The sequence below is a fragment of the Staurois parvus genome, unplaced genomic scaffold (genome assembly GCF_062004578.1).
Source record: "Staurois parvus isolate SC_StPar_1 unplaced genomic scaffold, SC_StPar_1.0 ptg000155l, whole genome shotgun sequence".
NCBI lineage: Eukaryota > Metazoa > Chordata > Amphibia > Anura > Ranidae > Staurois > Staurois parvus.
The window spans coordinates 27,885,185-27,898,437 of record NW_028317951.1 but is presented as its reverse complement, the minus strand read 5'-3'; the positions used below and the strand labels follow the sequence as shown (position 1 = coordinate 27,898,437).

General features: G+C 44.2%; 1 protein-coding gene across 6 annotated transcripts in view; it reads right to left on the bottom strand.

Annotated features, from left to right (window-relative positions):
• The window catches only part of ATP11B (ATPase phospholipid transporting 11B (putative)), a 218,702-nt gene that overhangs the window by 55,784 nt on the left and 149,665 nt on the right, over nt 1–13,253 (bottom strand). For all 6 annotated transcript variants that reach the window (XM_089675574.1, XM_089675572.1, XM_089675573.1 and 3 more), the window contains exons 23-25: nt 12,029–12,088; nt 9,624–9,751; nt 660–798 (exon numbers count right to left, since the gene is read on the bottom strand). In XM_089675574.1, coding sequence (XP_089531700.1) covers nt 660–798; nt 9,624–9,751; nt 12,029–12,088 — 327 coding nt within the window. The remainder of the gene's footprint in view (nt 1–659; nt 799–9,623; nt 9,752–12,028; nt 12,089–13,253) is intronic.

Sequence of the window (13,253 nt, the reverse complement as noted above, 5' to 3'; positions counted from 1 at the left end):
TTCTGTAAATGCTAGCTGCCTGCCTGTTGTAATCATCTATGACATCTGGTTAATTCTCCTTAGATGTTCCCATGCCTAAGCTCAAAAGTATAACAAAATTGTGCTGTAAACTGCCCCCAGATCTGATGACACACCGTGTAAGATTTCTATATGAATCCAATTTGTTATACTAAAGGATACAAATGCGCTTTGCGCATTTAGTGAAATATTTAATTTTAGACGTTTACATTACATTTACTGTGGTAAAATCTCTCCATGGGTCAACAAAAACACCTTGGTCATGATTATATTGCCCTAATGCACTTTTGTTCATGTTACTACTGTAAATTCACATCTGCAATTCTCATCATGTAATGACCCTTTCCAATCATGTTTACATTTTAATAAAAACATTAATGTAAAACACCTTGAGATCAGCTGAGGTCCCCTCACACCCTGGATACCACCACTATATGCTAGAAGAACTCCTTTTACCAACACCAAATAGTGCCTGGTTTTTTTTTTTCTTTGATGAGAAAGCCAACACAGCACACGATTGCATCAGATGTCAGAAAATCCCTTTCAGAGCATTACAAGAATTTAAAAATAAAAGAATACCAAGAGGTTTTGACAGTTTCAGCACGTTTTCCTACAATAAAAGTCAGAAAACTGTTACATACCTGGCCATTTCCAAGAAGAGAAGTGTCTTCCCCCATCAGAAAATATGACCCAAAAAAGAAGATAAAGGCATGCCCAAAACCCAGAAGGGTCCAGTAAAGGAAAGGTTTAAATCCAAGCAGGGCATTTTTACTAATGTCTCTGTGGAAATTACAGAAAGACCAGTACATTAGAAATGGCATAATTATTATTTGATTGAAACCACAGTGGTTCATATACATTACTATATTAGTAAGAAAGCGGTGTCCAAACAATAACATCTGCAAAGGCAGGGATAGCATTACTAGTGCATGCGGTTTTAACATTTAACAATATACACACTATAGACTTAAAGTGGTAGTAAACTTCCTATTAACTAAAAAACTAAAAATGTCGCGCTCCAAAATTAATACCTATGTGATAAATCCAAACAAACAATCTCCTACTAAATGATTACTATCCTACGTTAAATAAGTAGGAATAGTGAAAAACTTAAATGTGATATGGTTTAATTACAAATAATAATGAGGATGTGATTAATGTCAGCAAACCACATTAGTAATATAGTAAATTATTCACGGTTTTTTGTGGCTCACAAGTACAATACACATATTGCTTATAAACTTCCTATTAACCACTTAAGGACCGCCCTACAGCAGATGTACTGCTACAGGACGGTACCTGTGCGCAGGATCACGTATATATATACACATCATTCTGCATTTCCGGGTAGAGGGTGCTCACGAGCCGCACATGCGCCCTACCCGCGCCATTTGCGGTCGTGGATGTTAATCATCGGGTCCCGGCCGGTAATTACCGAGCATCTCTGACAGGGAGGAAGATTGTTTTGTTTACAATCTTCCTCCCTGTTAGCTCGAACACACTGCTTAGGATGGCTGTGCACAGTACAGCCATCCCGATTAGTGTGCTTACAGTGAAGAACACCCTCTCCCCCGCCCCCTAGTAAAACACTCCCAGCACACAGTTAACCCTTTGATCGCCCCTCACATTAACCCATTCCTGCCCAGTGCCATTAGTACAGTCTTAAAGCTTTTTTTTTTTTTTTTTTTTTTTAGCATTGATCACTATACTGGTGTCACTGGGGTGTCAGTGACACCAAGTTAGTGCCCCCTCAGTGTCAGAATGTCTGCCGCAGTCCCGCTAAAAGTTGCTGGTCGCTGACATTACTAGCAGAAAAATAAAAACCCATTATCTATACCGCCATTTGTAAACGCTATAACTTTCACGTAAACCAATTAATTTACATGTATTGGGATTTTTTTCTAAGCAAAGACATGTAGCAGAATACATTTTGGCCTAAATTCATGACAAAATTTGATTTTTTATTTTTTCACTGGACATGTTTAATAGCAAAAAGTCCAAAATATTGTTTTTCTCAAAATTGTCGGTCTTTTTTTTTTTGCTTATAGCGCAAAAAATAAAAACCGCACAGGCAATCAAATACCACCAAAAGCAAGCTCAGTTTGTGGGGAAAAAAAAAAAGGATGGACATTTAATTTGGGTGCAGCATTGCATGACTGCACAATTGTCAAAGTAACGCAGCTCCGTAGCGCAAAAAATGGCCTGGTCATGAGGTAAATCCTCAGGAGGGCAAGTGATTAAAGAAAAAAAAAACAAAAGAAAAAACAAAACAAACATGGGCCCTGTGCTGTTTAAACCGTAATGTGCTAGTAAGCACCAAAGTTTATGGAAACCAACGTTTGGTCGATTCTCTTCCTTGACAGCAGTTCTGTGACCAAGGCTTCATTGTTGGTCTTGTGACATCCAGCAAAATAATCACAAAGCAGTATATTCTGCAGCCATAGCAAGTATTTCATGCTTTTTATTGTCTGGCCTAAAAAGCTGGGGTGGTCATATTTGAGTTTAAGTACACATTAAAATACAACTTCACCTTTTGGCAAGAATATAAAATGTATGATTAGTGCGCAAAAGAGCATATGATCTTTCCAACAACCACGGTATCTACAAGTCCGTAATAAGCCTTGTAGCACGAATGACAGCCATCTCAGGTTAAGCCAGTGCTTCTCAATTATTTTCTGTCATGCCCCCCCTAGGAAGAAGAAAACATTTCGCGCCCCCCCGCGCGACTGTAAATAGTATCATTTGTCTATAAAATTGTTATAAGTAGGAATAGTGCCCCATCGTTCGTGTCAGTGGGAGGAATAATGCCCCATCGTTGGCGTCAGTGGGAGGAATAGTGCCCCATCGTTGGCGTCAGTGGGAGGAATAGTGCCCCATCGTTGGCGTCAGTGGGAGGAATAGTGCCCCATCGTTGGCGTCAGTGGGAGGAATAGTGCCCCATCGTTGGCGTCAGTGGGAGGAATAGTGCCCCATCGTTGGCGTCAGTGGGAGGAATAGTGCCCCATCGTTGGCGTCAGTGGGAGGAATAGTGCCCCATCGTTGGCGTCAGTGGGAGGAATAGTGCCCCATCGTTGGCGTCAGTGGGAGGAATAGTGCCCCATCGTTGGCGTCAGTGGGAGGAATAGTGCCCCATCGTTGGCGTCAGTGGGAGGAATAGTGCCCCATCGTTGGCGTCAGTGGGAGGAATAGTGCCCCATCGTTGGCGTCAGTGGGAGGAATAGTGCCCCATCGTTGGCGTCAGTGGGAGGAATAGTGCCCCATCGTTGGCGTCAGTGGGAGGAATAGTGCCCCATCGTTGGCGTCAGTGGGAGGAATAGTGCCCCATCGTTGGCGTCAGTGGGAGGAATAGTGCCCCATCGTTGGCGTCAGTGGGAGGAATAGTGCCCCATCGTTGGCGTCAGTGGGAGGAATAGTGCCCCATCGTTGGCGTCAGTGGGAGGAATAGTGCCCCATCGTTGGCGTCAGTGGGAGGAATAGTGCCCCATCGTTGGCGTCAGTGGGAGGAATAGTGCCCCATCGTTGGCGTCAGTGGGAGGAATAGTGCCCCATCGTTGGCGTCAGTGGGAGGAATAGTGCCCCATCGTTGGCGTCAGTGGGAGGAATAGTGCCCCATCGTTGGCGTCAGTGGGAGGAATAGTGCCCCATCGTTGGCGTCAGTGGGAGGAATAGTGCCCCATCGTTGGCGTCAGTGGGAGGAATAGTGCCCCATCGTTGGCGTCAGTGGGAGGAATAGTGCCCCATCGTTGGCGTCAGTGGGAGGAATAGTGCCCCATCGTTGGCGTCAGTGGGAGGAATAGTGCCCCATCGTTGGCGTCAGTGGGAGGAATAGTGCCCCATCGTTGGCGTCAGTGGGAGGAATAGTGCCCCATCGTTGGCGTCAGTGGGAGGAATAGTGCCCCATCGTTGGCGTCAGTGGGAGGAATAGTGCCCCATCGTTGGCGTCAGTGGGAGGAATAGTGCCCCATCGTTGGTGTCAGTGGGAGGAATAGTGCCCCATCGTTGGTGTCAGTGGGAGGAATAGTGCCCCATCGTTGGTGTCAGTGGGAGGAATAGTGCCCCATCGTTGGTGTCAGTGGGAGGAATAGTGCCCCATCGTTGGTGTCAGTGGGAGGAATAGTGCCCCATCGTTGGTGTCAGTGGGAGGAATAGTGCCCCATCGTTGGTGTCAGTGGGAGGAATAGTGCCCCATCGTTGGTGTCAGTGGGAGGAATAGTGCCCCATCGTTGGTGTCAGTGGGAGGAATAGTGCCCCATCGTTGGTGTCAGTGGGAGGAATAGTGCCCCATCGTTGGTGTCAGTGGGAGGAATAGTGCCCCATCGTTGGTGTCAGTGGGAGGAATAGTGCCCCATCGTTGGTGTCAGTGGGAGGAATAGTGCCCCATCGTTGGTGTCAGTGGGAGGAATAGTGCCCCATCGTTGGTGTCAGTGGGAGGAATAGTGCCCCATCGTTGGTGTCAGTGGGAGGAATAGTGCCCCATCGTTGGTGTCAGTGGGAGGAATAGTGCCCCATCGTTGGTGTCAGTGGGAGGAATAGTGCCCCATCGTTGGTGTCAGTGGGAGGAATAGTGCCCCATCGTTGGTGTCAGTGGGAGGAATAGTGCCCCATCGTTGGTGTCAGTGGGAGGAATAGTGCCCCATCGTTGGTGTCAGTGGGAGGAATAGTGCCCCATCGTTGGTGTCAGTGGGAGGAATAGTGCCCCATCGTTGGTGTCAGTGGGAGGAATAGTGCCCCATCGTTGGTGTCAGTGGGAGGAATAGTGCCCCATCGTTGGTGTCAGTGGGAGGAATAGTGCCCCATCGTTGGTGTCAGTGGGAGGAATAGTGCCCCATCGTTGGTGTCAGTGGGAGGAATAGTGCCCCATCGTTGGTGTCAGTGGGAGGAATAGTGCCCCATCGTTGGTGTCAGTGGGAGGAATAGTGCCCCATCGTTGGTGTCAGTGGGAGGAATAGTGCCCCATCGTTGGTGTCAGTGGGAGGAATAGTGCCCCATCGTTGGTGTCAGTGGGAGGAATAGTGCCCCATCGTTGGTGTCAGTGGGAGGAATAGTGCCCCATCGTTGGTGTCAGTGGGAGGAATAGTGCCCCATCGTTGGTGTCAGTGGGAGGAATAGTGCCCCATCGTTGGTGTCAGTGGGAGGAATAGTGCCCCATCGTTGGTGTCAGTGGGAGGAATAGTGCCCCATCGTTGGTGTCAGTGGGAGGAATAGTGCCCCATCGTTGGTGTCAGTGGGAGGAATAGTGCCCCATCGTTGGTGTCAGTGGGAGGAATAGTGCCCCATCGTTGGTGTCAGTGGGAGGAATAGTGCCCCATCGTTGGTGTCAGTGGGAGGAATAGTGCCCCATCGTTGGTGTCAGTGGGAGGAATAGTGCCCCATCGTTGGTGTCAGTGGGAGGAATAGTGCCCCATCGTTGGTGTCAGTGGGAGGAATAGTGCCCCATCGTTGGTGTCAGTGGGAGGAATAGTGCCCCATCGTTGGTGTCAGTGGGAGGAATAGTGCCCCATCGTTGGTGTCAGTGGGAGGAATAGTGCCCCATCGTTGGTGTCAGTGGGAGGAATAGTGCCCCATCGTTGGTGTCAGTGGGAGGAATAGTGCCCCATCGTTGGTGTCAGTGGGAGGAATAGTGCCCCATCGTTGGTGTCAGTGGGAGGAATAGTGCCCCATCGTTGGTGTCAGTGGGAGGAATAGTGCCCCATCGTTGGTGTCAGTGGGAGGAATAGTGCCCCATCGTTGGTGTCAGTGGGAGGAATAGTGCCCCATCGTTGGTGTCAGTGGGAGGAATAGTGCCCCATCGTTGGTGTCAGTGGGAGGAATAGTGCCCCATCGTTGGTGTCAGTGGGAGGAATAGTTCCTCATCGTTGGTGTCAGTGGGAGGAATAGTGCCCCATCGTTGGTGTCAGTGGGAGGAATAGTGCCCCATCGTTGGTGTCAGTGGGAGGAATAGTGCCCCATCATTGGTATCAGTGGGAGGAATAGTGCCCCATCGTTGGTGTCAGTGGGAGGAATAATGCCCCATCATTAGTATCAGTGACACCAATGATGCGGCACTATTCCTCCCACTGACACCAATGACACTTGCTGACCCCTGTTGCAGTATGGTGCTGCTGCAGCCAGCATATGTGGTTGCAGCAGCACCTCTGCACTGCACACTTACCGGCTTTTCCCTCACTCGATTTTCGCGGGTCCGCTCGGCTCCGCCTCCTCGCCCGTGATTGGCCGCCTGTGTACCTTTCCTGAGCTACAGTTCTGGCGACCAATCACCGGTGAGGAGGCGGAGCAGAGCGGCAGGAGTGAGGGAGTGGCCGGAGTGACGGAAGGAGCAGCGCTTCCTGGATGGATCCAGGTAACAGACAGCAGCCCTCTGCCCACCCTTGTACTTAGTGTCCCTTCTGTCGGAAGGGGGGGGGACGGCGGCGGCACTGCGCCGCGCCCCCCTTGACGGAGCCTCGCGCCCCCCACTATTTGAGAAGCACTGGGTTAAGCTAACCCTATAAAGACGAAGAGAAAGAGGCACCTTTTAAGTGCAGTATCCAAATGATGTTTAAGACAGCCCATCAGACATATGTGAAGAGTAGTGAAGATGCACCACGAGATTCCACAGCCTAAACATCCACCAGTCATAAGATGTAATCACTGTAGATGGATGAGAAGCCTCAAGCCGCTGCAGCTGAAACATCATTTGGATACTGCACTTAAAAGAAGTCTCTTTCTCCATCATTTTTCTCTTCACCTTTTGGTAATGTTTTCCTTTAATTTGGCCATACACCACACAAGTTGGAGGCCACCCAGAGTATAGTTATGCCATAGGAAATTGGAGGAGACAGCAGGAGGTTTTTTTTTGTGAAGATGATTTTGTCATTTAGGGTTGGCTGTATTCTTTTGCTGAATGCAGCACTTGGTCAAATATTTATCCTCTTCTAAGTTCACATGCACAATGTCTGCTCTGAAGAACTGTCTCTCTTAGAGAGAGACATCTGTAAGGTTTAGGTTAATCACTTAAGGACCAGGCTTATTCTGACACTTTTTGTTTACATATAAAAATCTGTACTTTTTTGCTAGAAAATTATTGCATTTTTTTTTTTAGCAGAGGCCCTGGAAAATAAAATGGCAGTCATTGCACATTGTCATATGGTATCTGCACAGCAGTTTTTCAAACACAATTTTTTTAAAAAAAGAAATTCACTTTAATGAATAGAAAAAACAAAACAAAACACAATTTTTTTGTAAACTACAATAGATGATGTTACGCCGAGTAAATAGATACCCAACATGTTAAGGTTTAAAATTATGCACACCTCTGGAATGGTGCCAAACTATGGTACTTAATCTCCATAGGTGATGGTTTAAAGTTTTATTACAGGTTACCAGTCTAGCATTACAGAGGAGGGTCTAGTGGTAGAATTATTGCTCTCACTCTGACGTTCACGGTGATACCTCACGTGTGGTGCAATCACCGGAGAACACAGAAGAGTTGTGGGGTAAATTTTTTCCTGATGTACTTAATAGCATTTTTACAGTCAGCAGTTGCAGTCCATGTATTCCTCTTAATATGGGTTTCTGCTGAATGCTTTGTGTATGCTTGCTGAATATAATCTTTACCAGCCATCCAAAAATTCCATGCAACAGGATTACACGCGCGTCACAAATTCATAGTTGGCTACTATTCCAAAATTACAATTTTTGGTTTACCAGTAAAATTCTTTTCTTGGAGTACAGGAAGTCACAGAGGAGGTCCCATTCATAAATACTTGGATTATGCAGCCACCTTCAGGTGAGTGGACACTAGCCACAAAAAAACAAGGAATCCCAGCCCAAGCATAATCCCTTCCAAGTCAACTAAGCCTCTGGCACAACAGGACACAGAGGAGTTCATATACATGACTACTAGGGATTCCCCAAAGCACGGGACATGAATGGTGGGCAACAAAGCAACAAGGCAAAAACAATTAAATTCTAAAACCAGAACAGTGGAAAACCCCACTAAACAGCTGCCTGCAAGACCTTTTGTCCAAAAATAAACATCGACCTGGTAGAAAATAGTAAATGTATGAAAAGAAAACCAGGTGACAGCCTGAAGACGCGTGTCAGTCACCCTAAGCCAGAAGACCTGTGTGGCAGTCTGCCCTTAGTAGACAAAGTCCCAGTACATACTGTGCTTGGGGAGAGGAACTAGCGATGGCTGCTGTGCAGTGCTTGTAAGCAGAATGCTGCTGAGCAGACAGACATTGTGGAGCAATTTAACAGTTTCCCCGCACTGCGGAGGCTCAGGAACAGCAATGTATATGTACTGTGCCCAGGTTTCACTTAAAAATGGCGCCCACGATCGGGTTATCGCATGCAGTGCTGGACCACCTATTTTGTGCTAACGCTGCCAAAACTGCCTGAAAACGCTCCATAATACAAGAAACCCTGCCCGGGGGACTACAACATTGCTCCACTGACAATTAGAAGCAGCTCACTATGTCTATAGCTTAAAGCACCCTTTCTCAAATAGGGTGCTTTGAAGTTTCTTCAGGGATGCCTTAGCAAAATGTCTAAAAAATGCCCAAAGCTTGTATACAAGGCAGAGGAAGGAACAAGCCCGCCTTTTAATTACACAAAGCCACAGGTTTTCATTGTGCACCATTACGACCTTCTAGCTGCCGGCATCCTGACAACCAATTACATCATCAGTTGATAAGGAGGATGTCAGCTGTCTGCACAGCATCCTAGTTTGACCCTCCCCGCCCCTCTCCATCGGTGCTGAGATCACATTAGCGCAGTGATGGAGAAAACCTGAGGGAGAAGATAAATCACCTCTAATATTGGGTGTCCTACATGTGTGGATGTTGCTGCGTTATATAAAACTATTAGAACCGTTTTTCACAATTTAGAATTGGGTGTCCTTTTAAAATTATGGGGTGCCTCAAGACTGTCCATAATTTTAAAGGGTGCCTCAGGACTGTCCATAATTTTAAAGGGTGCCTTGACTGAAAAAAGGTTGAGAAACAGTGGCCTAAAGATCCAATTTTCATTTCACCTATCACAGCTGTTGTGCCCTACAGGGCCCTTTAGGTATTCAACTCCCCTCCAGGGGGACCACTGCCCTGGACCTGTACAGCACCAAGGCAATCAGCAAGGTTAATGGGTACATCCTAGACTGGGAATCTCTGCCTGCAGGACAAAGTGCCAACCAGCAGACATTACAAGCCATACCTGCTCTTGACTGTTGGGTTCGGGTACAGTCCTCTCTTGGCCTGCTGGATGAAGTCAACCTCTGCCCCAGAAAGGATGTAGGAATGGACTAGAAAGTATGGGAACTAAGCCCACAGGAGAGATCTTCTGAGACACACAGGAAAGCACTATTATTACCCAAGGACACTGGCTCTAAATTGAGGCTTAGCTGAGCTAGAAGGGTTTCCTGCCTGGGTGGGGATCCCAGCCTTTTATGGCCAGTGTCCACTGAACTGAAGGTGGCAGCATAACCCAAGTACTCATAATTATGAACTCTTCTGTGTCCTGTGATGTTCAATTAGAAAGGAGATATTTATCCATGTTGCAATCTAAATACAATGAAGTAACAAAAAATGTACGATGCTAAAAGAAACAAAAAGGGCAGATGTACTCACCTATAGAGACCAGGTTTTGTGTGCAATACATGTGGATGCACATGTTGCTCAAAGAGACTGTACACCAGGATAGGTAAGGAAGTGAAACAAATATTGTACAAAGTCAGGTACACACTGTCATACAGTGTCTGCAAAAATAAACAGGGAGCTTAATTAAAAAGTAGCAACGACTTTTAAAATTCAGTAATGCGCTACACTGTCTAAGGTGAATTACTGTACATTATAAACTTTAGAAGTTTTATCTACCATTGAGGATGGAGATATTTTCTACAAAATCAACATAAGCTTACATGATTTCTTTTTAAATAAATGCATAACTATCTACCCTTAAGTATGAGAGGTGCGTGACCAGTTAAAAGTTTAGAGCAGGTTCCAAGCTTTGTACAAAGGAAACTATTATATTTTCAGTATAGCCAGATTTTGATCACTTTAAACACTTACATTACACATTTTCTGATGTGGCTCTCTAATATTTAATAGCTTGCTGTCCCATAGTGTGATTGCAGTAGTTTACAGTTTGGCAAATGCTCCTGCTAGTAATCAAGTGTATATAACAGGGAATGTGATTAGCTTCCTTTTCTAAGGACTGCTTAAATAAGTTCACTTAACCACATACAGGGCGTATGGTTTTCATTCAGGTGGGACCTGATTCCCAGACTTGAACTGGGAGTGATCAGCATTGTTCAATAGTATGAAGCAGGAAGCAGTGATTGCATACGTAATGAGAAAACATGGCTGCCCTACACAGACACTTACAAATATATACACAGAAACCAAGTTTTTAAAACACTGTTATTTATAAACTTAAAGGAGATTATCACATTCACACAAATATCAATAATACATTTTCCTTTTAACATGATACTATCTTTATTACTCCTGACACCGATTTCGAGTTTCATTTAGCTTTCCAACACAAGTTATGCTTTTCTCAGGTATCCCATCTTATTTTTTTATTTCATGACACTTAAAAATTATGGAAATCTGAAGCATTTTTTAAGTTCTTCAAAAGTTTTTCCACAACTAATCCTACATCTTAAAACTAACCTGAACTATAGCCTAATTAGCTCTAACCTTCATCTGGACCACCTACAGCACTAGCTCAGGGCAGTAGTAATTAAAATAAAAAGGTTATTAACTCAGAAACTGCTTGTCACATGACTGCATTCTGAAAACAGGTACACTGCAGTTGAAAAGACCTACAATAGTATGCTGTAAGAATACATTTTTTATCAATATACCACCCTATAGACTTTTTCCTTTACCAAACCTCACTCTGAATCATTAAAGCTTACTTTCGTCACAAGCTAATAACAAAGGGCTATTAAATATTATTCGCTGGTTGTGTCAAGCACTGTTCAGCTTCAAGAGCAATTATCAATATTAAAAATCAAGACATTATTGGGAAGCAAGGTTTTGCAATGCACAACTGACCTGTTCACACCAACTCACATGTGGTATGCCCTGTATAACACACGTGCATCAGAGTGTGTGCTGTGTAAAGGCAGTGTGATGCATTGTTATAACACATCACACAGTTTACCTGTTTCTTTTAACTATTATGAAGTGTCAGAAAATGACACTTTATACATAACAGCATGTCGCGCCAGACTGGGTTGTTGTGCGCTGTACTGCATAAAAATGCAGATATGCTGTATTTCTTAAGCAATGCATTTATCATATATTTTCTCATGATCCGTAAGAAAAAGAATCATGGGGGCAATGTCAGACTTCTGTAATTCTTTTCCCACAGCTATGTGCGCATACCTCTGTATGTCACGGGGAAGGTGGGGAATGGGGAGGGTGTATGTAGCATGTTACACAGGATGCAGAAGTTTATAAATATAAAACAACTGATTGTCTGTGTAGGTATGGAAGCTTGCCTTTTACATAAACATTTCAGTTTTACTTGTATTTTATATATTCCGAAAACATTAAAAGAAACAAAGAAGCTGGCATTGCCAACTTGTTTGAAAAAAGGTTAAGATCTTGGGAATGTCATTCTTATCCTTGCTTCACTACTCAGTGACTCACTGACCCAGAACAAATGTGTAAATAAGGCATTTGCCACAAGAGATGAACATTCCAATTCCAGGTCAGTGACTAACCAAATACAAGAGCTGGAAAAAAAGACTGAACTTTCACAGTAAAATAAAAAAAGTTAGCAATGCCAGTTCCCAAATTTCTGTAACGAAAGGTTCTTTCTAAATTTCCATATGTTTTGAGCTACTGGTGGGAAATTTTGCTTTCATAGATGCCAATACGACAAATCACAAGACATGTGAGAAATCATTAGAGGGAAGAGCTATTGGGAGAACTATATTCCTAGCTCAAATTAAAATATCACAATAAAAACATAACAAATCCTGTGTGGTATCACTAACAAAAGGCAATGCTACACTTACTTGCTGTGAAAATAAACAAAAGAACTGATACAAAAACTGTGGTGTGATAAAACACACATTCTGCAAGAGAAAATAAAACATTGATATCAGTAAATCTACACATACCAAAATACCAAATATGCATCCATGTTAAAACATTTCCAGCAAACTGCATGGCAAACACCACAGAAATAATAATTGTAGTCTGAAAGGTATCATATCTATTATATATTTTCTTTACTTCTTAAATCAAGACAATATTTTTACTAAATCTAATTTAAGCTTTCTTCAAAATTCAACAGAAACTGTAGGCAGGTCCATAATAACCCCTCCTGTTACCAACATGCTCCAGTTTTGTGGCAAAGCATGAACAGAGATGATGTGCCACCTAGAAAAAAAAAATAGGACTTTTTAAAATTCAGTATAACATCCCTTTCTTGAACTCCAGAGTGGTGCAGGAAGACTTAACCCTTGGGTTATAAATTGCCATTTACAAGAGGACTGGACACTGGCAAAAAAAACTGAAGGCCAGTCCTCCTCCTAGCAGAATGTGTCTGTTTTGTAGCAAATTAGTAGTGAAAGCATGATTATAAACACAGAAGGGTAGGACCTGTGCCCCTCAATTGACTGCAAGAAAATATTTTATGGAGAGTACAAAAATGTCATTCTCAACCACAGGGATAAAGGCAAACTTCACCTTTAGGACATCCAAAAGCAGTGCAATGGCCACCAAATGCTAACAAGCTCACTAAAACAAAAAACTGGTGACTGCTACAGCTTAAAAATCTTCTGGAAAGGCATTATATTCCTAAAGAAGGAAATTGGATGAGACCAGAACATCCACCTGGTAGAATATTTGTTAACATAAAACCAGGTGGCAGTCATGCAAATCTGGGAAACAAAACCCAAATGCCAAAAAGCCCAGAGGCACTCGCACATCTAGTGCAGTGTACCTTGACAGGAAAGGGTGGAATCCGATCCTTGAGACCATAAGCTCGGATGATGACTTGCTGGAGCCACCTAGAAATGGCAGAACATGAAGCTTGTGCATATTTTTTAGAATGGGGTGCCTCAAGACTGTCCATAATTTTAAAGGATGCTTCGGGACTGTCCATAATTTTAAAGGGTGACTTGACTGAAAGAAGGTTGAGAAACACTGATCTAGACAATGGAGGGAAATTTTGTTTTGGTAAACCAAAGCCTGATAGAGCAGAAAAAAGACAACATCCTGGCTGAGGTAAAAGGC